We start from the raw sequence: 24,325 nt of genomic DNA, 5'->3' as shown, positions 1-24,325 counted from the left end.
TGTGGACTTTGCTGTATGAAGCATGTTCATGGCGCTGGTCACTGACCTAATTTTCTTCTTTCTCTCTCCCCTGCTTCTGCTTAGTTGGCTGGAGCTGTCTTCCTTGGAGTTGGGCTGTGGGCATGGAGCGAAAAGGTAGGTGTACTGTCACCAGGACCCTGAACATCAGACAGCCCAAATCACATTCATTTGACTTTAGTTGTCCCCTCGTCCAGTTGTTCCCTGACAACAAGCTTTTCTTGTGTGACGTGAGGGTCTGTAGTCATTAATCTTCACAGAACCAGGTGCTGCGGCCTGGCTCTGCTTCCCCATGGTAGGGTGTGCTGCTGGAGGCCAAGGCTGGGCCAGGTGGCTTCTGGGCTCTGTGAGTTTGGAGAGCCTTCTCTGCTGTTCCAGGGATACCTTCTTAATCCCGTTTGTGTCCCTGGGAGCAAGTGAGCAGGCTCCTGAACACAGTCATATTTATTCCTGAATCTCGTATCCTCACCCACAGAAAGAACCCCTGGGAGCAGGGCTGGTTATGTGCCCACTGGGTGCTCCGTGGGGCAGGGGCAGGTCCAGCCTGTGGAGGAGAGGCGAGGAGGGGAGACCAGGCCTTTACTGTCTCGAAGGACAAGGGGGCAGTTGGAGCTCCAGGAAGGGAACAGACCGGATGTGGCCAGGGTGGAGCTGTGGTGTCCTGCCTTTTGCCCTGTTGGGGGGTGGTTGCTGGGGAGGCAGCAAGGGCTAAAAAGGGCACAGGGCCAGGGAGGGAGGAGGAGAAGAGCAGGAGGGAGCAGACCAGGTGGGGAACAGTGGGGACTAAAGCTTCCTTCAAGAGCCTCAGGCCCAGGGCCCTCTGTTCCTTTGGTGGAACCTCTCTTTGCTTCCAGAAGGAGGCAGGAACACTTAGGTACATGGGCTTTCCTGCCATGGCCTTAGGAACAGTATAAGGCCTGCCTTTAGGTGGGGACCTTCAAGGTGGCCTGTGAACCCCTAAAGGACAAGAGCTGCGGAGCAGTGTCCCTTTGCTAGTGATGTGGAAGCTTGTGCAATCCGTAACTCACAGCGCCACCGTGTGGCCGCCTCCGGGACTGCAGCCGAGGTTGGCGCGGCTTCCCTGGCAGCCTGGACTGGGCCTCTGGGCTGGCTGCTCTTTTTCCTTCCTCCTTTCACTCCCATAGAACTGCTGTGTCCATTGTGGTTGCCACTAGCCACATGTGCCTGTCTGTATTTATGTTTAAATTAATTGAAGTTAAATACAAATTAAAATTCAGTTCTTCAGTGCCCAACATTTCACGTGCTCACCAGTGCGTGTGGCCAGTGTCCACCACTTCGGAGAGTGAAGACGTAGAATCTGTCCGTCATCATCACAGAAGGTTCTATGGACAGCGTTGCCTTCCACCCACAACTGCCCGCTGTGGGTGTGTTTTCCATGATAGTGTTCATATGGAGGCTTTCATCTCAGGATGGTGGGGTTCTCCATTAATTGGGTGCAAAGTTGGGTACAAAGTCAGCCATCCAGGGGGCCAGTTTAACCATGCACCACAGGGCCCCCTTTCACCACAGGCAGAAGCAGGCTACAAAAGAAGCCTGGGGTGTGCCTACGGTGAACTCACAGCCTAGGTGGAGACCAGGAATGCTTCATGTAAGGGTCCCTGGGGCTGAGGTGGGCAAGGATCTGCTGGGCAGAGGGGCCTTTCACGGGGTAAGCAGGGGTCAGACTCTGGCCTGGATTTTAATGAGAGGACTGAGCCTGGGAAGGCAGGTCTCTATCCTGAGTTCTGGACATAGCCCAGCCGCCCAGGGCACCCTAGATTCCCCTTTGAGGCCGGTACTGCCCCACTTTCTCTGCCTCTTACAGGGTGTGCTGTCTGACCTCACCAAGGTGACGCGGATGCACGGAATCGACCCCGTGGTGCTGGTCCTGATTGTGGGCGTGGTGATGTTCACACTGGGGTTCGCCGGGGCTGAGGTGGGCAAGGATCTGCTGGGCAGAGGGGCCTTTCACGGGGTAAGCAGGGGTCAGACTCTGGCCTGGATTTTAATGAGAGGACTGAGCCTGGGAAGGCAGGTCTCTATCCTGAGTTCTGGACATAGCCCAGCCGCCCAGGGCACCCTAGATTCCCCTTTGAGGCCGGTACTGCCCCACTTTCTCTGCCTCTTACAGGGTGTGCTGTCTGACCTCACCAAGGTGACGCGGATGCACGGAATCGACCCCGTGGTGCTGGTCCTGATTGTGGGTGTGGTGATGTTCACGCTGGGGTTCGCCGGCTGTGTGGGGGCCCTGCGGGAGAACATCTGCCTGCTGAACTTTGTGAGTGGCCACAGGGGTGGGGGTGGGGCGGGATGGGGGTAGGGGTAGGGGCTTTGCTGGGCAGGCTTATATGTTATCTGGCCAGAGCAGGTAACAGTTATTATAAGCCTCCCCCAGACCCGGCAGTGGAAGCAGGAGGCAGCCCTCTGTACCCTCCCTGCTGCCCCACTGAATGGTAAGATTTCAGGGAAAAAATTGTAGATGCGCTGGCTCCTCACCCCGGGAGAAGTTGGACCCTCTGGTTTCAGCCCCTGGTGGGAGAAGTCAGTTGCTTCACCCCCCCTTTGCTTTTATCTTCCCTCAGAAGCTCTAAAAGAATTGTTCGTTTGCTCCACACCTTTCCCCTTCCTGGCTAAGATCAAAAGATGCTGTCGGTAACGTTAAGAAATCATTTCCCTCCTCTAGGGTGTGCGAATCTGTTGATGTGCAATGCAGAATCCTTAATTTCCTGGCAGAACTACAAGTAACTAAGAGTTTAGTTTTATATTTAGATACAAGTTCATTTTTAAATGCTTTCAGTTAAAATTAAATAGCACCTAGTGGGGAAAACACATTATCATTTTTTGCAGTATATTATTTGTTGAATTTTATTAGATCAAGCTTTCTCTTTCCTAGACTTAATTTAAGAAGCAAAGCACACGTACGTTTTCTAACTTTTTTCCTCTTAAACAGTATTATGCTTAGCATCTTTCTTCTACGTGAACAGAGGTTACATTTTGGAGGGCCTTGTGTGTATGCATGTTGTATGTGTGTGTATGTGTGTGTTTCTCGTCTGTCTGTCTTTGAAAGACTCTTCCAAATTTGTCAGTTGTAGAAAAGCTGCTTATTGACCTGTATGGCCAAAGATAATGGCTGTCAGAACACAAACCCTGCAGGCGGGGAGTCTGCCTGGATGGGAGGGGGTGTGGACCTGTGGCTGCAGTGGGCCCTTGCAGAATGTCACCACTGTTTGTGGCCAGGGGCAATGGTACTTCTGGAGAGGTCTTTATGCATCTGACTATCATATACTCATATAGAATGGGTATTGATAACACTGGCACCTCTGAAGTTGTAAAGAACCCTGCCAGAGAACTCACATGTCCTGAATGAGCTATGTGACCTCAGGCAAACTATGTACCTGAGTGAGCGTCAGTTTCCTCATCCCCTAAAGTGCGGGTGACAGATTAGATTTCTAGGAATTTGGATGGTCATGTGTGCATGGAGAGTGGTCAGGTCATGTCCAGGGCTCAGGCTGTGTCCTAAAGGAGCTGACAGCCTGGTAGGGTAGGACAGCCACTCCTTCCTGTGATAGGGTTTCCTTCTTGTCCAGGGAGGAGAGCCCCTTCATCGGAAATGATTGATGCGTTGGCTTGGAGTTTTCTCACACTTTTTCACTTGTTTGGCTGTTACCGACAATGTAGTGATGTGGGTGGGGATGAAGATCCCCATCTTACAGATGCGGCGAAGTCCCAGTCACCCAGCTAATGATGCGAGACTCCTGGGCAGCCCCTGCTCTGTAGCAAGCAGCGATTCCGGGTCAGACGCTGCGTGTGTGGCTGAGCTGGGCTGCTGTGTGCTGACGCCGCTCCCGTCCTCGTCCCTTTCTAGTTCTGCGGTGCCATCGTGCTCATTTTCTTCCTGGAGCTGGCCGTGGCCGTGCTGGCTTTCCTGTTCCAGGACTGGGTACGGGACCGGTTCCGGGAGTTCTTTGAGAGTAACATCAGATCCTACCGGGACGATATTGACCTGCAGAACCTCATCGACTCCCTTCAGAAAGCCGTAAGCACTGCCCCGGCGGGCTCCCTGGTAGAGCACGTGCTCTCCTGCCTTTAGTCTGTCTGTGACGCTCCAAAGCCGAGGCTAGTGGGGGACACAAAGCGGCAGGGAGGCCACAGAACATGCCACCTCTGCCTGTAGTCATTTCAGCTTGGCCTGCTCATGGTTGCCTCGCCATCCAGGCTCTCTCTCTGTGTGACCTCCCCCATTTGGATTGGGCAGGCCAGTCTAGCAACACTGGTGGCCACCACCCCCCAGGGGCCCAGTACTCCCCTCCCCCTTTGAGCCTAGATCTCTCCAACTCTGCCCAATAGGCACACAGTCTTCTCTGGGACCTTTGGGCAGAACTTCTCCCCACAGGCCTGTGACTCATTGCCTGAGACTATTCCTGTCCCCTTCCTCCCTGGGACCTTTTCCCCTTCCTGTTTGAGAAGGCAGAGCTGCCTGGAGGAAACTTCCTTAGAAGAAGAGGAATGTAACCTCCCCTCCCAGAATATGTCCCTGGGGCTTTTCCAAGCAGTTCCAGGCTGTGGCCTTTACTCCATCTGGTCCCCGTCCCCCGTCGTGTGCAGCTGCACCTGGAGGCTTGGACCGCAGCCTTCTCACCCCCCTGGGAGGAACCCACTCCCTGGCACAGCGGCCCGTGCAAGGCTCTCGTTTGATCTGTGCACTGCCAGAGAGCCCAGCTTCCTCCAGAACTTTTTGTATGGATCGGTTCTGAGAAGAAAATAGATTAGAGAGCATTAAAAATAACTATGATTCACTCTCATTATTAACCAAAACTTGTTTACCCTTATTTCATGTATCGTGGGATCCAGCAAAATCCATTTATGCGACCAAAGATCCTTCCAGTATTGTTATTATTGACCTGCATTAGTCTGTGAAAGTCACCAAATCCTAGTCACCAAGTCCGATGTCCCTCTCTATTCCTTTTCTGTTCTGCCACAGTTCTCTGTCCGTTTTCATTTTCTCATAGACTTGGGCTTTCTGGTTTCAGCATGCTGGGGTGGCTCCTCCCTGCATCGCCTTAAAGACATTGTAGTTTTCTCCATCTCCTTCTTTTCTTTTTAAAAATAAAACTTCCTAGAGGAATCCAGTATATTATGGAGCTTCCTGGGGTAACAATGAAGGGGTGGGGCTGAGGGGAGATGGTGTTTTACCTTAGAAGTGAAAAAAAAAAAAAAAGTCTGAAACCCCAGTTGTCATCCGCTGTGATTATTGCCACAACCGTGTCGCTGTGAGGGCAAGTGTGGAAGCAAATTCTGCTCTCAGGTGGAGATGTCCTTAACTTCACAAGGATGCTTTCAGTGTAATTGGTTTTACAGTCTTTTTAGACAAATGAGGATTTTCTTTGCAGCTACATCAGATAGTGGTGAGGGGAGGGCAGAGACCCTAGGTGGGGGCTGAGCTTCGATTGTGTTGCTGTTCACCCCAGTCGTAACTCTTTGCTTGGGCATAAACATCCAGCAGCTGTTTTTTGTAAAGAGGCAGAAAGGCAACTAGGGCCAGCTTGGAAGTTTCTCAGGGAGGGGGACTCCCTGCCCACGAAGTGTTCTCTTGGGTGGAGTAGGGGACTACATCAGAGGTGCAGGGGGACCTCACAGAAGAGGAAAAGCCAGCTGAGGGCTTGTGAGGAGGGGAAGGAAGGGAAAGCTGCAGGCTAAGGAGGATCTGGAGCTGAGCACACAGTGCCCTGGGCCAAGGCCAGGGGGCACCACTGAGCCAGCCCTGTGTGTTAGACCAAGGAGGTGTCATGGCCCCATTACTTCTTACAGGGCTACCTACGTGACATCTTCTAGCACCTCTGTGCATGTGGGAGGTAGCGGCATGGGCCTCAGTTTCTCTGTAGAGCAGATCGGGGCACACTCATCCCAGCATTACCAAGACTGACACTCTAAGCTGGGTGGCCATGGCCCTAGCCTGGAGCCCCTAACTGTTCTCAGCTTTTGTGATTACAGAACCAGTGCTGTGGGGCATATGGCCCTGAAGACTGGGACCTCAATGTCTACTTCAACTGCAGCGGTGCCAGCTACAGCCGTGAGAAGTGTGGGGTGCCCTTCTCCTGCTGCGTACCAGACCCTGCTGTGAGTCTTCCCGTACCTGGGCATGTGGAGCGCGTGTCCCTCCTGAAGCCCAGCAGTTCCTGGGACTCCCTGAGTGCTCTGGGCTGCTTCTCTCTCTGGCATACCGAAGGAGTGCAGTACCCTGCCCCAGCCCAACGCTCTTGCAGCTCTGAAATCCGATACCTGTAAATTCTAGGAACATTCTTTAATTCTAGGAACATTCTTGCATGGCTCACCCTGGCCCAAGTGTTCTGGGTGAAGCAGGAGAAAATCAGTATTATCCCTGCCTTGAGGGGCTTTCACTCAGGGTGGCTGGACAAGATGCTGTGAATGTAATGAGCCCTGGTCTGCCTTTCTCTGGAGAAAGTGCAGTACTCAGAAACCCATGGGCTGTGGAGGAACAAGTCACTGTCTGGGGGACAGTGTCTCGGTGGTAGAGACTTATTTTCTGTTCTTTCTTCTTCACCTGTTTTTATTCTCAGTCCAGGGCCCAGGTCCTTGGGTTCCAGAAACTGGGCTCTTGGGGTGACCTGTAAAGGAACTCTGAATTTTGCCTGGGCACTGCGCCTGAGCAGAGCTGGGCTCTTTGCAAGCTGTCCCTGCAGTTATGTGATACCTGGTACTGGGTCACAGGGCTCTGAGAAGGCAGAGCATCTCCTCTCTTATACGGGCAAGTTCCCCAGCCCAGGAAAGGCCCAGATGTGCCAAAGTTGCACAGCTGGGGTCTGAGGGCTCCACCGTGAGTGTGAAATATACCAGTCTAGGAAATGTTGCTTTTAGCAAGTATTAGCTTTTACCTCCCAGCACAGGGATTGGCAAACCATGGCCTAGGGACCAAGTCTGGCCTGCTGTTTTTGTATGACCTGTAAGCCAAGGATGCTTTCAGCTATTTTTAAATGGTTGAAAGTAAATCAAAAGAAGGAGAATATTTTGTGACTCATGAAAATGATGTGAAATTCAAACTTCAGTGTTGATAAAGTTTTCGTGAAATATAGCAATGCCCATTCATTTGCATATGTGTTTTGTCGATGTTTGCTCTCATGCTACAGAAGCAGAGTTGAATAGTTGCTCTAGAGACTGGGTCTGAAATATTTACTAGCTGGCCCTTCACAGAAAAAGTTTGCCAATTCTTGTCCTACCCTGAGAGCTTTGTTGGCAGCATGACTGAAGGATGTGAGCTATAATGGAATTTGCACAAGTGTTTGCTGCTGTTTGGTTGTGACTTTTCTAGAGCCTCCTACCACCAGCCTCTCAAGAGAACAAAGGTGACTTAATTTTTCTGCTTTTCTTACAGCAAAAAGTTGTCAACACACAGTGTGGATATGATGTCAGGATTCAGGTGAGAGCCCCAGTGTGTCCAACTTCAAGAGTCTTTTAGGTTAACAGTTACTTAGGCTTTATTTCCTATGGTCCAATTTCCTGATTTAGCACAAGTACAAATTGGAGTGGGAAAACTAGTGAAGATTAAGCTCACAGGTGTGATGCAAGCTGGGAGCACGCTGAGCAGGGGTGCGGTGCCACACACGCTTGCTTCCTGTGCTGATGGCAAGACTCACAAGAAGTGTTGGGTAGGGATTTCACGCCCTGGGAACTACAGTCCTCAAACCTAGCAGCTGCTGCATTAAAGAAGTGGGATGGAAGTTTGGGGGAACAAAGACTGCATTTTTAAAAGGCTCCTTGAAGCCCCAGAAGGTGTCTGTTATAAAGGGGTTCAGGTTAAAGTTGAAGGAGTGTGTGGCTTGATCCAGCCTCCATGTAGAGGCAGTGGTGGGAAGGGGGGAGGCTGGCCTCAGCGCAGGGGCAGGGCTCAGTCCTGCAGGACTCCCTTTAGGTGGCAGGGAATGTGCTCTTGGATATGGAGAGAGACAAGATGCCACCCCAAAGATGCAGACATAGCCCCTCACTCCCACCCCAATCCTTGCTTTGGTGGCCTTTCATGATATGAATGACTGCTGTTCTGAAAGGGAGGGGTCTCAGGGAATCCACAGAGACTCTCCTGTTAGCCAGCGACACTAGGAGTGTGCACCTACAGCTTGGGGAACTCAGAGTCCTTCAGTGACCTTCATTTCACAAGATGGGTTGCTATAGACTGAATATTTGTGCTCCCCCCCAAATTTGTATGTTGAAAACTCATCCCCAATGTGATGGGTTTTGAAGATGGGGCCTTTGGGAAGTGATTAGGTCATGAGGGCAGAGCCCTCACATATGGCATCAGTGCCTTTATAAAAGAGGTCCCAGAGAGGTTATTCACTCCTTTTACTATGTGAGATCACAGTGAGAAAGCACTGTCAGTGAAAGGGTGTGTGTGGGGGGCTTCACCAGGCACCACACCTGCCGGTGCCGAGATCTTGCACTTTTCAGCCTTCAGATCTGTGAGCAATACATTTCTTCTGTTTATAAGCCACCCACTTTGTGGGACCTTGTTATAACATCCTGAATGGACTAAGACAAGGACATATATCAACATTAGCTTCCTCAATTATGAATTTCATTGCCATATTTATAACCAGGAAAGTTAAGGGCAGCTTCAGGCTGCCGGAACAAAATATCACAGTCCAGGCAGCTTAAACAACAGAAATTTGTTGCCTTACAGTTGTGGAGGCCTGAAGTCCAAGGTCACGGTGTTGGTTCCTTGTGCGGGCTCTGAGGAAGGGTCTACTCCAGGCTTCTCTCCTGGTTTGTAGATGGTGTCCTTCTCTGTGCCTGTTGGTGCCCTAACCTCTTCTATAAGGACACCCATCATATTCGATTAGGGCCCACCCTAATAACCTCATTTCAGCTCAATTACCTCTGCAAAGAGCCGATTTCCAAATACTGTCACATTCTGAGGTCCTAGAGGTTAGGATTTCAACATATGAATTGGGGGGGGGGTCACAATTCAGCCCATAACACCATTGAAAGTGTGTTAATATTCCATCAGTGTTACCACGGAGGAGGCTGATAGGGGAGGGGAGCTGGGGCTGCTTGTGTGTGGGGGTCAGGGTGGGGTGGTGCTGGGACAGGATCCCCATCCTCTGATTCTCCTCTGGGGATTGGCATTGGAGGGAGCCGGTTGGCTGGTGACCATGACCTGCTGGCCCTGTCTCTGGGATCCAGTCTTACCTGTGGTGTACACACTCTGAGAAGCCACTGTCTCCTCCTTCTCCTGCTAACTGCTGCGACTCAGAAGACTGAATCCCCTTCTCCCATTTCCTCTCCCTGTAAAGGCACATCCTCCTCCTCCAGCCCCTCCCCTTGCTCCAGATGTGGGCTTTGTTGGGTGTGCTGACCGAATTGATCTTTGAATCTCTGGAGGCCCAAACAGCAGTGGGTTAAAGATCACAGCCAGGGAGCCTTTGGTTGGGCAGGTCATCGCAGTGGCAGTAAATTTCTGCCCAGCAAGGGGCAGAGACTGAGAAAAGTAGATGTTACTCCTGGAGACCACTGTCATCCTTGGCGCCCACCTCCCGGATCCAGATCCCTCATTTCCATTGCACTTTTTTCTGTCCCCGCTGGAGCTCTCTAGGAGCCCAGGGTGGGGACATCGTGTGTGCTGCAGGCTCAGGCCCCTGTGGTGTTTCCCTGCAGCTGAAGAGCAAGTGGGATGAGTCCATCTTCACAAAAGGCTGCATCCAAGCACTGGAGGGCTGGCTCCCGCGGAACATTTACATCGTGGCTGGCGTCTTCATCGCCATCTCCTTGTTACAGGTATGGTGCAGGAGCCCACAGGAACACCTCTGCAGGTGGCCTTTGTTCATTTGAGGAAGGTAGGCCCTTGACATAGAATGCTTGTCCAGCGTGGGCATGGTATTAACCCGACAGAAGAAAGAAATCCAGTGGGATATCCAAGGCTGAGTGGTACAAGTCAGCCAGGAGCATGGTGGCTCCCATCAGTACTGTGTGTCCTGGGCCCAGGACAGGCTGAAGATCCTCTCTCATGGCGTGCTACCTGAAGGGAGGCCCTCTAGATGGGGGCAGGCTGGGAGGGGATTGTGTCCCTGTACGGGTCCTATCAGCAGTCCTCTCTGGAGGTTGGGCTCGGAGTGTACTCTGGATGGGCTGTTATCTGCTTTGGGGTCCCTGCCTGCTGGCCAGAGGGAGGGGAGGTTTTAGGGAGACATCAAGAGCTACAGAGTGGGGGGCAATGCTCTTAGCTGGGGCTTGAAGATGGCCTGAGACCAAGGATGTGTGGTCACCCCGGGGCCTCTTCCTCCCTATCCACACCAGACCCTCTGCGGCCCACTGCCTGTTGTGGCTTCCTTTCCCCTGTTGAGGTGAACCATTTTTCGCATAAGGAAGGATGTCGGTGGCCGAGGGGGCAGTGCGGTCTGGGGTGAACAGGCTGGCCGGTTGTCTGCCAGGAGGAGAACTGGCAGAAAAAGTCAAGAATATAGTGATATCAGAGAAACCAGGAGTTTCCAGTGCTGCCCAGGGCTGTGAAGAGAAGCTTCTAGGACAGCTGATGCCATTCTTTTTTTTTTTTTTTCCTTTTTGTCTTTTTTTACTGACTGGTAACGGGATCGCAACCCTCGGTGTTGCGCCCGCACCACACTCAGCCAGTGAGCGGGAACCGGTCTCCACATGGGATCCGAACCCTTGGCGGGAGCGCCGCCGCGCTCCCAAGCGGCGCACTCTCCAGTGCGCCACCGGGCCGGCCCAGCTGATGCCATTCTTTTTTTTTTTTTTTTTCCTTTTTGTCTTTTTTTACTGACCGGTAACGGGATCGCAACCCTCGGTGTTGCGCCCGCACCACACTCAGCCAGTGAGCGGGAACCGGTCTCCACATGGGATCCGAACCCTTGGCGGGAGCGCCGCCGCGCTCCCAAGCGGCGCACTCTCCAGTGCGCCACCGGGCCGGCTCAGCTGATGCCATTCTTATGTGGAAAACACCATTTAGAAAATGCTTGACTCCGACCTAGCCTTGAAGAAGGGGGCCGCCAGCCACCCACACCCACCTTCTTCCTTCAAAGGAAGACTGAGAGATGGAAGCATCTAGAAAAGGAAAGGAAAAATTTACTTGTAAAGCACATAAGGGAATCAGACTTCAGAAGGACTGGCTTGTCAAATGCAAACGACAAGAATTTAAAGGAAAAAAAAAAAAAAAGTCCAAGCAGACTCCAAAGGTTACCAGGTTCACATTAGTCTGTTTATGGTAGAAAGACAGCTTGTCTTCCCTTACGATTTCCTGTTCCCCAAGGTCAGGATGTATCTTCAGAAATCAGGACAGCCAAAATCAGGGACAGCCTTGGTTTTATTGTGGAACTCAGGTTTACGGGAAACATTTAAGATTTATTATTTTGGGAATCGGAACCAGTCAGGGTGACCCTGTTATTTTTGGTTTAACCCAGGGACAAGCGTGTCTCACACCGTGGTGTGTGACGGGCTTAGTCATGCTGGAGGCAGGGCAGAGTGTCCATTTTGCTTCCTTCTAGGCTCTAGTAATGAGTAAACTAGACCCTCGGACTCACTTCCACTGCAGGGTCAGTGGTGGCTTCCTACCTGCCCAAGCATGGCTCTCTGTGTCCTTAGTCATGGCAAGGTGGGTGAGGGCGTGGTGGGCCACGGGACACCCACCACCGTGTCCTCTGTCCCTGCCCTCTGCCTTTGGGCCCTGACACTGACGGCCGCCAACTGCTGGCTTTGGTTTCAGATATTTGGCATTTTCCTGGCGAGGACCCTGATCTCCGACATTGAGTCTGTGAAGGCAGGCCATCACTTCTGAGAACAGAGGCGAGCAAGCAGAGCCGAACCGTGCCGTGGAGGCCACGGCCCTCCGCTGTCCTCAACCTATGTCCAGAAGGAGAGAAGCCGACACGCTCAGCAGGGGCCAGCACCCCGTCTTCAGCGTCAGCGTGATGTGACCTCTCTGTTTCTGCTTGCTGGTGCCGAAGACTGAGAGGCCCCTTCTCTGACTTGCCCACACTTGTGACACATCCTTGCTGGGGTCTACCCAGGGGCAGAGAATGTGTCTTTAGGTGGGGGTGGGTGACTCTGAGGGACAGACAGCGCTCCTGTGTCTGCAAGGAGGTCTTGCGTCGTTCCTCCTGGAGCCCACGTGCGTCTGCAGGACACCTGGCCTCCTCACCACTGATGTCCACATGTCTGCTTTGGGTCACTGGCGCTGGTCTGGAGGCCATCCACATGTGTGGGTGAGATGTGGGGAGGGACCAGCAGGCATGGATAAGGCTCCTCTCCATCAAGTCAACCAGCACAGGGCCCCAGTGGACCTCTGAGTGCCAGCGGGGCCTGTGGCGGTGCATTCGTCAGGGTCGTTTGCAGGATCCTCAGCTATGTCCAAGTGAAGTAAGCCTGAGCCACTGTGTGGACTGGTGCATGGCAGTGCCTTGTCTGCTGCCCCAGGAGCATCAGCCATTCTCCCAGGGTGAGAACTGCCTCTGTTCTTGACAGCATTAAGCCCTGATGGCACCAGGGCAGTGGGCACAGTTCTCTCTGAGAGCCAGTGCTCCTTTTCTTAAAGTTGTGTAAATAGTCTATTTATAGGGGTAAGAATGTTCTCACACCCTTTTTTCATTTCCTCTTCCTTTCCTCTGGCATTGTCCTCTAAGCAGCCTTGGTGTCTGGGACTGAAGCTGTCCCTTCCAGTTCTCCTCAGTGTCTCAAGAACCAACCCACACCAGCTTCCTTCCCGTCCACACATGTGCTCCCGTTCCTCCTTGCACCCCCTCCCGACACCACTCCCCAGCTTGGCCTCACTGACTTCTGGTCTTGGTGCTACTAAAACTGTCACTCACAACTTGAATCCTGCCTCTCACTCCCCACTGCAAGGACAGCCTGGAAACTCAGCCAGGGCTCCTCTCACAGCCACATGCCAAGGGCTGGCCAGTCTGACGTTCGCCTGTTGGTGGAGAGAGAAGCTCTTGTGCAGCCAGGCCCTGTGCTGGGCCGCAGACCCCAGGCTGCAGCTGCATAGAAGTTCGGGAGGTTTTGTTTCTAGCTTTCGTGGTTACTACCCCCACTGGGATATCTGTGGTCACGGGGTCCACCCTTCCTGTCAGGGCTATTCTGGGGCTTGCTCTTGGAAATGAAGTCTGTCTTACGTACTGAGCAACCCCCCCAGGGATAGCTGGGCCTTTGTCCATCTTTGGCTGGGCTACTTTCTAATGCTTCTCCATAGCCTGTACCGGGTCTGTCCTCTTCGTTCAGGGCTCGAGTGCTTCCTTCAGCGACTTGCCGAAGTGCACATGCTAGTGTGGTGTGTACTGGTGGCCGTTTGTTGATGATGATGATGATGATATACTTTTTGTTTTTTCCAATTTTCTATAGAGTAGGGGAAGAAGAATGCTTGTGTTTTTAGGAAGTGTGATGCTTCTCTTTGACTGCTAGACTCTTTTATGGAATATATCTTTTTTATTAATGCGGTTGTTTTGGTCATTTTTCTTTTGGGTCACTGTCAAGATGGTGCCAAGCATCTCGATAGTGAATTTGGCTGCCAGAAGAACCAGTGAGATAGGGCATGACTGGACCTTACACAAGGGTAGACAGTAAAGGCAATCTGTCATCCGCACAATCTGGCATGCATTTCACTAAGTGTTCTTTGTTGTGGGTTTTTTTAAGATTCTGTGTGGTTCCACTTTCAATTGCCCTTGCTGTGCAGGCTACAGCTGGAACAAGCTGGCTTGTGGCTTAGCTACCCCCAGCTATAAGTGTAAGCTGGAGGAACTCTGACTCCATAGGCCTGGAGGAAACATTATTTTAGGTTGTCTCTGTCCAGCCCCAGGCAGTACTATTGATCCAAGCAAAAGAACTTGGGGACACTGGGTTGGAGTCTGAACACTACCTCTGTATGAGCTGCGTGACCTGACTTGCTGGCCTGTCTCTGGAGGGGGTTACTGGCGGTTTCCTACCTCCATGCACTGGCTGCCTCTGACCCAGCCTGCTCTGGGGGAGCTGATGGCCGCAGACCCGCCCCTGCAGAACACGTCATGTGGGCATTGTGGAGTTGGGGCAGCTGTGTAACTTTGGGACGAGAACAAAGGTGAAGGACACGTTTAAGTAGCTACTGTTCTGGTGAAGTTACCAATTTTAGGGATCCCAGCTTTGGAGAAGGAGTGAGTATTCCTTACAAAGATCTGAGACAATTATTTCTTCATTCAGCTTTCTTCCTGTGCTGTGCAGCTTCTATTCCAGCAGGGGCTTCAAAAGCATTATTTAATTAGTACCAAAATAAACGATCATCTTGAACTGTAATGTTATCACCTCAAACAACCTTTAAACTAGTCTTTTTTTTTTAAATATGCATAAGTAAAAGTAATCTAAACACAGGAGAGTGTAAAGTGAAAAGTATGTCTTCTTTTCCCCAAAGGCAACCGCAAGTAAGTATCCTTCCAGAAGATGTCATGTGTATTCAGATCTTTGCACAAACAGGAATCGTTTTACATAGTATTCAATGATTAATTTTACGTAATATTACTGATTCATGGTGCTTTTTTTGTGGTCATCCCATCCATTGTGGGACTGTGCCACGATCAAATGGACCTTGCTCTTGTACCAGGGGAGTATGTTTACAGTTGCAGGTAACAGAAAGCCTAATTCAAACGCCGAAACAATGAGGGGAGGTTTTTGGCTCCTGAAACTGGAAAGTCCAGAGGTGGGGTGAGTTTCAGGCTTGGTTTAGTCCAAATGGCTCAGTGACGTCAACAGGATCTGGTTTCGTTTTCTCTCTGTTCTGCCTTGCACGGTATCCTCATCATCTGAGGAAGGGAGGACTTCAGCATGGACAAACCTCTAGCTCCCTCTGATGGGAGTGGTGTGGTGGTGAAGCCGTTGAAAGAAGGGACCCCCAGATACCCCACTCCCCTGTGCTTGTTAATTCCTCTTAAACCATGTGGCCAGGAAACAGAGTTCTATAGGATGTGGAGTGAACGCTGTGGATGCTGCTAACAATTCCCATCACACTTCTGTGGATAGACGTCTTGGTTGTGTGCAGTGTTTTGCTCTTACAAGGGCTGATAAGAAAACCCCACCGTATTTTGTTATTGGAGTTACTTCTTACTAGGGTTCATAAGAAAAATGTGTTCGAAAAGGAGTTCTCCAGGGAGATGGGCTCGCCTTTTAATGAGTGGGTACCTGGGCTGGGGTGTGCCTGTTCCTGCCAGGCCATGGCTGCTGTATGGGACAGTGGGTACCCTGAGCCTTTTTTTGTAAAGTTAGGGGTAATAACACCCCATTTCCTTGTGGGGCTGTTTGAAGTATTAAATGAGATTAGATAATGTGTTTAAATAGGTCCAGATTACTGAGTATGTACCTAAGAAATTATTGCTAATATAATTTTTATGATTGAGGGGATTTTATCCATGGCTACCTGTCCCTACCAGGCCAAGCTGCCTGGGTCACAAGTAATACAGCTTAAGTTTTGAGCCATGCTGCCATGAAATGATCTACTTACCTGTCCCTTTAGGAACAAGGCTTCAAGGTCTGTGGAGAGCCTCAGGCATTTGGAGTTCAAGGTCTGTTTGCTTTCTGTGCCATAGGGGTGGGGAGGCAAGAGGGGGTTGTTTCTTGCCTGGAGTGTGGATCCTATCAGAAACCAACACAACTGGAGAGGTGGCCCCTGAACTCCCGGAAGCAGCTGAGTGGCCCTCATCTGCCAAGGAAGCCGGGGCTGCCACAGGGGACCAGGAGCCCAGGAGGGATGGTCTGTGGAAGAAACAGCATTAGACGCTCTTGGAGAGGGAAAGAGAGAAGCAGGAGTGGCACGGCCTGGTTGTGAGCATCAACGTCTGGGAGCTAATGTGTTCTGAAAACTGTAGGACATCATGTTTGGACGGTTGATGGACCCCATCTGGTCCCATGCCTCCTGGTACGGGGAACAGAGGCCCCGGGAAGTAAGTGCTGGGACTTGCCTAAGGCCTACGAGTGACGGGCTGGGTCCAGTGGGGCAGGCCTAAGGCTGAGTGCTTGTCCCCACACCGCCCACAAGTGAGCATGTCCACATCCAAGGTTAGGACGGCTCAGCAGGACTGGGAAACCCAGGGATGGTGCTGGCTCCATCAGAGCCTCCCAGTCCTCACCCCCTAGCCCTGTCATCGCCTGTCTTCACCCTCAGCATCTAGCCATTTCAGCCATGCTGTGCCTTTGCAAGGAACCCAGGTTTGTAGGCCGTGTTTGGGGCTAAGCAGTCACTCAGCTATCAGTAGGAAGAACCATTGTGTTTTTTCCTAGTCTTAGATTTTTGTTTTGTCCTGTTTTTTTGTTTGTTTGTTTTTGTTGTTGTTGTTGTTTAATTAGCACAGCTGTGGTCCAGTGTGCAAAGAATTGGAGAGTACTGAGCACCCTGTCCGTTCCAAGTTTCCTTCCCTCTCATATCCATCTGGCAGAGCTCACTTTTAAGATAAGACCCAGGCAGGGAATCCAAAGGAACCAAGATATCACAGTGAAAAGCAAAGCCTTGGTGGGGGCGGGGGGTAGAGCATCTTGCAGGTGACCTGTGTAAGGGCCAGCCACTGTGGGAGGTGTCTTGGGGACACTGGCTGTCCTCTCTAGTAAATGGATGGCTCAGGCCATGTCTGCCACTCAAGAGAGCTGAGTGTCTGCAAACCTGCTTTAGATCTGTCTCCCCATTCACTCACTCCTGCAGGTACCTCAACTGCAGCATACAAAGCTGCTGAACTTGTTTTCTTTTTCCCCCACCCCCAACCCCCAATCCCATTTGCACCCCAACCTGCTCCTCCCCTCTTCCCACATCTCAGCTAAGACCACTAAATCTACCCAGTGGCCAAATCCGGAATGAGGGTATCACCTGGGCTCTTGAGGATGAAATAAGCTCAGAACGTCAGCAGAATGTTAGGTCACCTATTCTAAAATTTAAACACCTCATCTTACCAAAAGTTAGATGCTTCATTCCCTGGGTCAACCATCACAACAGATTTTGGTGTCATTCTCCCCTTTTTTCTTCTGAACGATTCCTAGGACTCACCTTGTTTGTGACACGTGCATTCAAATGACTTTTGAAGCACAACTGCATTTGGAAATGCACTTACCTCCCTTCTCTGTGGATCTCAAAGCGGTTCCTGGAAGCTGCGGGAGATGGGAGGACTTTGGTGTAGTATAAAAGATCGTGTAATGAATGTTCTAAGAAACTGGGGTGTGAGGTCCCCAGCCGTTCACTGGTGAACTCTTCCCCCCTACAATTCTTACAACTGTCAAAGGTGTTTGCATTTAAATCTTGCTATTTTCTTTTTTTTTTTTCTCTCCCTACCCTTCCCCCACCCCAAAGTTGTACCAGGATAGATGTCAGCAGTTTGCCTCGAATGCAGTGGAGGGGTGTTCACCGTGGTTCTCAGCGGCAAGGCTAGAACTAGGGTGTCCAGGACCAGAAGTCCTCCTTCAGTCCCAAGTGTCTGCTACTCAAGTGCGAGTCAGACGTGCTCACGGATAACCTGCTGTCCTCAAGGATAACCAACCTGTGTGGGCCTGGGCTGCTGGGGGAGGGGCAGAGAACTATCTTCTCCACTTTACATAGGAGGAAACAGTCTGTCACAAGTGTTATAACCACTATAACAAATGTCCCCTAAACTTTGGTGGCTTTGAGAAAAAATATTTATTTCTTCCTCATGTCACAGTCCCTGGTGGGTTCCTGGAGGCTGGGGTGGGGAATGCTCTGCTCCTTGCAGTTTTTCAGGGACCTAGGCTCCTTCCATCTTGTGGCTCCACTCTTTATAGCTGGCAGTTGGGGAAGGGTGGAGAATCCTAGGGACCAGGCCTGGGTGGTGGGCATACCACCTGTGCCCCAGTCCTGTTGGCCAGAACCTAAGGCCACACTGAATTCCAAGGGGCTGGCCAAGGTCTAGCTGTGTGCCCAGGAGGCGGAGGAGAGCTCAGATATTGGAGGATGCCACATCCCATGCTTTAGGGAAGTGAAAACTGGAACTGGATTTCCTGAAATCCTAAGTCTCCCTTTGTAGGGAGCGTAGGGCCCAGCTGTGGTGGCCGGTCTGCTTGGCTTATGGCTTCTGCTCAGCCTTCTCCCTGCTTCACAGATTCCTCCTCATGCTGGGTGGGGGTGGGGGCTTTTGGGGGCTGAAGGTATGTGTCGTCTGTGTCCAGATTGAGGGGCAGACAGCCCACTAATTCCTGTCAGGGTCCTCCAGATTTGATCACAGGGAGGTCAAGGCCCTGGGAGGACTGTCCAGCTGAGAGCAAGACCCTAGGGAGGTGGGAGGGCAGGAGCCAGTCAGGGCTTGGGAAGACCTGGGTTTAAGTCCTGGATTCCCCATTAGCAGCTATGGGACCTTGAGCCTGTTTTCTCAGATATAACCTTGAGATAATAAAATTGCCTGCCTCATAATTTTGTTCTGAGAATTAAATGAGATATAAAAAGAAAGCCTGCATGGAAGAAATACTAGCAGCTTTTCCCTGGTTGCTCTACTGGGGAGGGCATAGGGCTGGGGGGCACAGGGCTCCCCTGGCCTGGGGGAGTGAAGCTCACTCAAGTTCTCAGCCACCTCTTGAGGGAGGTCCCTGCTTCTCCTTGCTCCAAGTCAGGATGATCTTGGGGCCTGGTGGGGCTGGGCCTCTGGTTTGGCTGTGACTCATCTGCAGCTGAGAGAGGCAGCAGGCAGGCTGGCAGACTGCGTCGTCTTCAGGAGGTACCAGGGGACCTGGGAGGGCTTAGTGGGAGGCTGTCCATAGTGTGAGCTTGTTTGCATCCAGCTCCAGAATTACCTCCTCCCCTTTTGAATTAACAAGAATCAGGCCTGGGCTTAGAGTCAGTCAATCTGTTATGCTTGTGCTGAGCAGCCTTGTTCCAGGGGAAATCAGGTGGAGGAGAGTTTCCTAACTAGCAGCATGGGGGCTCCGGGAACAGGTGATGGGGCAGGGGTGCAGGCAAGTGCTGGCCATCTGTGTCGGGTGGGGGCAGTGGCTCAATACTCCCTCTGCCCTGTGGACCCAGAGCTTCCTACTCCACTAGCTGGGTGCAGGCACAAAGGACTTGGAGTCAGGTGGACAGGGGACTAACTTCCTGTAGAAACTGTCCCTTTCTTCACTGTGTCACTGGCTTCCCAGAGTGAGGCAGAGGAAGGGGGGCTGGGCACCACGTATCTCTAACAGAGCCCACGTCCAACAAGAAGGTGGGGTGGCTGGATTTAGAGTCCTGGGGCCTTGGGAAGACTTCCTGTGGCAAATAGGACATCAGGCAGATTCCTTAGTGGTGGTCCAGCGCAGGTTCCTTGCCTTCTTAGCCTCATGTCCTGCCCATGTCTGCAGAATCCTTGGCAAGACTAACGGTAAAAGAGTCAAGCCACTGGGGTGGTCAGGGCACACTGGGTGCAGTTGTCTGAAATAACTCAAGGTTAAGCAAAAGGGGGCTCACAGGTTCCCATAGCAAGGAAGGACAGTGGGACGTTCCCAGACTGAGAAGAGCCAGGGCTTTGGGGGCAAGAAGGCCTTAACACTGTTGGGTGTTTTCTCTCCATCCGCATCTCTGCTGCTCTCTGCATGTTGGCCCGTCCTCTCCTACTGCACACAGGCCTTTCCCCTGCAGGGAAACACGAGTGCCAGCAGCCCCAAGTTAGCAACTGTAGGATGAAATCAGCCAGTTTTTCCCAGTGTTTGTATATCAATCCCAGGCCCGTGTCACATGCCTGTCCAGCATGCAAGACTTTCTTTCAAACCAGAAGGAGTATGGGGAAGCTTGCTAGGCAGACAGAATTAGCTAATGCAGACCACTGCCCTGACCTAATATTATTTTGATTTACTAAGTTAGCGAGAAGCCAGGCCCCAGATTAAGAAGCTGAGAAACACAATTCACATTGTCACCTACTGTGTGCCTTGCTGGCTCATACATACCTTATCCATTTGATGGTGACGAAAGCCACCCCGCACCCCACTTACCCATGTACAGATGAGGAGAATGAATCATGGAAAAGAGAAGGCCTGGCCTGGAGGGCTCTGGGCTGGTGAGGTTGGGTGCAGGCTGTGACAGGCCTGGTTGGCTGCAACCCTGGGCTCTGCCACTGTAATCATAAACCTGTGTGTGTATATATATATATAGTTTGTTAACAAATGTCAGTGTGGGTGTCCTTGCCTTTAAGAGATACTTAGATGCAATCAATTCCATGGAGAGGAAAACCCCAAGCCCTTCCCCTTGTTTCTGCTAATTCCTGGGGACTTTGCTCCTAGCAGCCCATGTGTCCCCAACTCCTATGCCCTTTAGTGATCTCCACTTAGCCTCACCCCTATCCTGGCAGAATGGGGTAAAATTCACATTTTAGTTTTTTATAATAAATCTTGAAGCAAGCGTTTTGTGAGTTAAACCATTTTAATGAAGATTTGGGGCAGGGTGGTCCCAGACTGAGGTTGTATGGCCATCCCGCTCTCTTTTCCCTCCATCTCTGCAGCTCAGGAGCCCTCATTTCCAGCCCTGTTTATGTGGAGCAACTCAGCTCACCTTCCAGTTTCACCTCCAAACCTAGCAAGGTCCAAAACAAGCAATAATCCTTTTAAAAGGATTATTTACTCTCCTTAGAAAGCAGTGAAGGTTAAACTGTTCTTCCTGATACGTGAAACTGGGCCTGTACTACACATAATATTTTACAAGGTGCTTTGCCTCTTACCCCTACATCACGAGCACCCTCTTAGCCGGTACTCTTCTCAACATCAATTCTAAAGGCCATGTTACATTTTATCCTATAGATGTGCCATGGCTTCCTAATCTAAAACCCTTTTATTAAAATGGCAGTTATTCTGAAATTTTCACTGTTCTGACTAATGTTGCAGTAATTAGTCTTATATATGTCACAGAACCCCAGAGGACATGTCCGCTGAGGGGTGTCCCGGTAGGATCAAAGACAACAGGTGAGGATCTAGAAGCTTATCCCAACTTCATTTATTGAATCTCCATACTCTGCACTGTTTCTAATGGCCATTTTGATGACACACTAATGATTTAGTAGAGCTCTTTCTTGGTGCAGTCCACCTCTTCTTTATCAGGGCTGAAATGTTTAATTTTATAAGTTTGATTAATGGCAATACAGAGTTCAATATTCCTCCATATTTTCAAGGCTGTTCTCATGTGTTCATTCTTTTGGTTAACCTGGGAATCATTTTATCAAGCTTCTCCCCCACTTCCCAATTTCCTTTTAGGTTTGGCTTGAAATGGTATTAAATATATAAATTAATTCGAGGTTTGCTGCATAACAGATCACCCCCAAATTTAGCAGTAAAGTGACACCCACACCCACACCCACCCACACGTCTCATATGTTTTCTGACGGTCAGGAGTCCAGGAGCAGCTTAGCTGGGTGATTGTGGCCTGTCTCTCGTGAGGTTGCAGTGGAAGCGCTGGCCAGCGCTGCAGTCTCACTTGACCAGAGCTGGAGGGTCCTCTTCCAACTTCACTCCATGATTGCTGGCAGGGGCTGTTCTTCTGCACATGGGGCACACAGCATTGATCAGAGAGAGAGAAGGACCACAAAATATCGGTACTACATATCATCACTTCTGACATATTCGATTGGTCATGCAGACAAGCCCCAAAAAGTGTGAGGTAACTATGCAAGGATGTCAGTCTCAGCAGGTGGACATCATTGGGAACCATCTTGGAGACGGGCTAATACAGAGATAAGCTGGACATTTTATAATATCGAGTCTTTCTGAGTGGGACTATGGTATGTTCCTATACCAGCTTAAGTCCTAGGTATGCTCTCAGCAAAGACTTTTACTTTTTCCTTATTACAGGTTCCCACATAGTTAAATTCATTTTCGGTATGTCTTATGTCTGGTTCCTATTGTGAACAGGATCTTTATTTCATGTTGTATTTTTTTTTCCTTTTTGTCTTTTTTACTGACCGGTAACGGGATCGCAACCCTCGGTGTCGCGCCCGTACCGGGGACCGGCAACGGGGTCGCAACCCTCGGTGTTGCGCCCGCACCGCGCTCAGCCAGTGAGCGGGAACCAGTCTCCACATGGGATCCGACCCCTCGGCGGGAGCGTCCCTGCGCTCCCAAGCGGCGCACTCTCCAGTGCGCCACCGGGACGGCCCTCATGTTGTATTTCCTAAGTAGTTGTTGCACTCATATAGGGACACGATTGATTTTTATGCCCATGATTTTTCAGTGGTGACAAGGCAGAAACTACTATAGACTTTCACCTCCCGTACATGGCACTGTGCCCAGGCTTGGTCGTGGCTGAAGTGATAGAGTCTTCTGGCCATCGCAGACCCTGCCTGTGAGGGGGTATGTGATCAGGGAATACGGGGATGCCAGGGCAGGTGGCCTGTGGCAGGGCCATCCATCTACCTAATGCCCCACAGATTTAACCCATCCGCCCAAGTCTCCACAGCCTCTCTCCAGAGCCTTTTTCTGGATACTTCCTCAGCATTTGCACAGGCTCTGGTCAGTTCCACGTCGGAAGTTTTCCTTTTTTTCAACAGAAATTCATCAAGCACTATTGTGTGCCGGGCAGTGTTCTAGGCACTGTGTACATCAGTGAACCAACCGATGACAGCACTTGCCCTTGGGGTGCTTATTATCTATTTAGTAGGGAGAGACAGAAACATAATAAGTAAAATGGTATTTTACAAAGTAAGTGCTAAGGGAAAAAACAGCAGAGTAAGGTGGGAATCAGGAGTATAGAGGAGGTAAAAGTTTGAACAAAGACTTGGAGGAGGTGGTTGAGCCAAGCGAGTTCTAGACAGAGGGGACAACGTGTGTAAGGCCCCAAGGAGGGGGTCTGTCGCGTTTGCTGAACAGCACGAGGGACAGCAGGCTGGAGCCAGCGTGCAGGAGAGTGGGATGGGAGGTGCTATCTGAGGGGTCGCCCCTGTGAGGACTTGGGCTTTGATTCTGAGTAAAATGGGTTTTGAGCAGAGGAATGACATGATCTAAGATTTTAAAAGATTTTAGGTGGAAGCAGAGATACGTGGTGAGAGTCTCTGGGACCCCCGATTCTGCCCTCCTTGGCGTTGCCTCCCCCTGGCAGTGCCCCGTCATCACTTAGCTCTCTCCCCGGCTTAGCCGAGGTCGGCTGGCTGTTCTCCTGCGTCCTGCTCTCCAGCCCCTCTCCACGCCAGTGCCAGAGACGTCTCTAAGAAATGCCCGGGGGGCCGGCCTGGTGGCGCACTGCTACAGTGCGCCGCTTGGGAGCGCTGCGGCGCTCCCAACGAGGGTTCGGATCCCACATACAGACCGGTTCCCGCTCACTGGCTGAGCGAGGCGCGGGAGCAACACCGAGGGCTGCGATCCCGTTGCTGTCCCGGTCCGGTACGGGCGCGACACTGAGGGTTGCGATCCGTTGCCGGACACGAAAAAAAGACAAAAAGGAAAAAAAAAAAAAAGAAGAAATGCCCCNAGGGTTGCGATCCATTGCCGGACACGAAAAAAAGACAAAAAGGAAAAAAAAAAAAAAAGAAGAAATGCCCCGAAGACCTCCAGCTGAGGAGTCCCAGGCCACGTGGGTGGTTTATCCACACCGCTTCCTAGCCTTCCTGGTCTAGGCAGGTCTGCCTTTCCCTGCAGGTCCCTCTCCGAGGGTGGCTCCCGGCCCCATAGGCACTGACCTGCAGAGGTCGATTTTTTAGACCACATTTTGGGACGCGCAAAATACACTTTATTTCCGTCTATGAATTGTACGTATATCTTACCCGTTGTATAAAGCAACACACACTTGTTAAAATAGTCGCCCTCCCCCTTCCAGGAAGAAATCAAGAAACGATGCTAAACAGGTGTGTGATCTTCCGTATTTTTTTTTTCCTTCGTCTACACAAATCAAATACAGGTTCTTTAAAAATGGATTACACTGTGCCCGGTACTCCGCATGTTGCTTTTTCATTTTATCAGGGGTGGGCATTTCCCCTGGCCGGAACAGACCGTCGAGCCTATTCTTTGTGACGGGAGTCGTGGTCCATGCCGGGCGACCCTCCGGCCCGCTGATGGACATTCAGGTGGCCTCCAGCCGCCTGCACAACCGCACTGCGTGCGTGTGACCTCCCGGCCCCCGGGGGAATTGTGTTAGCGTGAGGGACATTCATGCGCCCCGCACCGCCCAGTGACGAACGACCCGCTGACAGGCGGCGGGAGCCCGTCGGGACGCCCCGGGGCGCGCTCGTGCCGTTTCCAGCCTCGGGCTCCGCTCCTGAGCTCGGCTGCTGCCCCCGGGGTCCCGGCCCTCGAGCCGCCGCGTCCTCGCGGTTCCCAGACCCCGGCCCGAGGCCCCGCACCGGCTGCAGCTACTCGTGGAGCCGAGCGGCGCCCAGTCCGGCCGCCAGGGGGC

General features: G+C 51.5%; 1 protein-coding gene across 3 annotated transcripts in view; it reads left to right on the top strand.

The window, feature by feature from the left end:
- TSPAN14 (tetraspanin 14) overlaps positions 1-13,468 on the top strand; it is a 32,877-nt gene extending 19,409 nt beyond the window's left edge. For 2 of the 3 annotated variants that reach the window (XM_008592979.1, XM_008592980.1), the window contains exons 2-9: positions 85-135; positions 1,844-1,938; positions 2,245-2,296; positions 3,884-4,054; positions 6,010-6,135; positions 7,409-7,453; positions 9,682-9,801; positions 11,744-13,468. In XM_008592979.1, the coding sequence (XP_008591201.1) occupies positions 85-135; positions 1,844-1,938; positions 2,245-2,296; positions 3,884-4,054; positions 6,010-6,135; positions 7,409-7,453; positions 9,682-9,801; positions 11,744-11,815 (732 nt within the window). In that variant the 3' untranslated portion in view covers positions 11,816-13,468. Of the gene's footprint in view, positions 1-84; positions 136-1,843; positions 1,939-2,149; positions 2,297-3,883; positions 4,055-6,009; positions 6,136-7,408; positions 7,454-9,681; positions 9,802-11,743 lie in introns of all 3 variants that reach the window. The other variant, XM_008592981.1, reaches the window with a different exon arrangement.
- Positions 13,469-24,325: the final 10,857 nt, after the last annotated feature.

Source organism: Galeopterus variegatus, unplaced genomic scaffold (genome assembly GCF_000696425.1).
Source record: "Galeopterus variegatus unplaced genomic scaffold, G_variegatus-3.0.2 Scaffold8560, whole genome shotgun sequence".
Classification (NCBI taxonomy): domain Eukaryota; kingdom Metazoa; phylum Chordata; class Mammalia; order Dermoptera; family Cynocephalidae; genus Galeopterus; species Galeopterus variegatus.
This window is presented reverse-complemented; position numbering and strand designations above follow the sequence as displayed.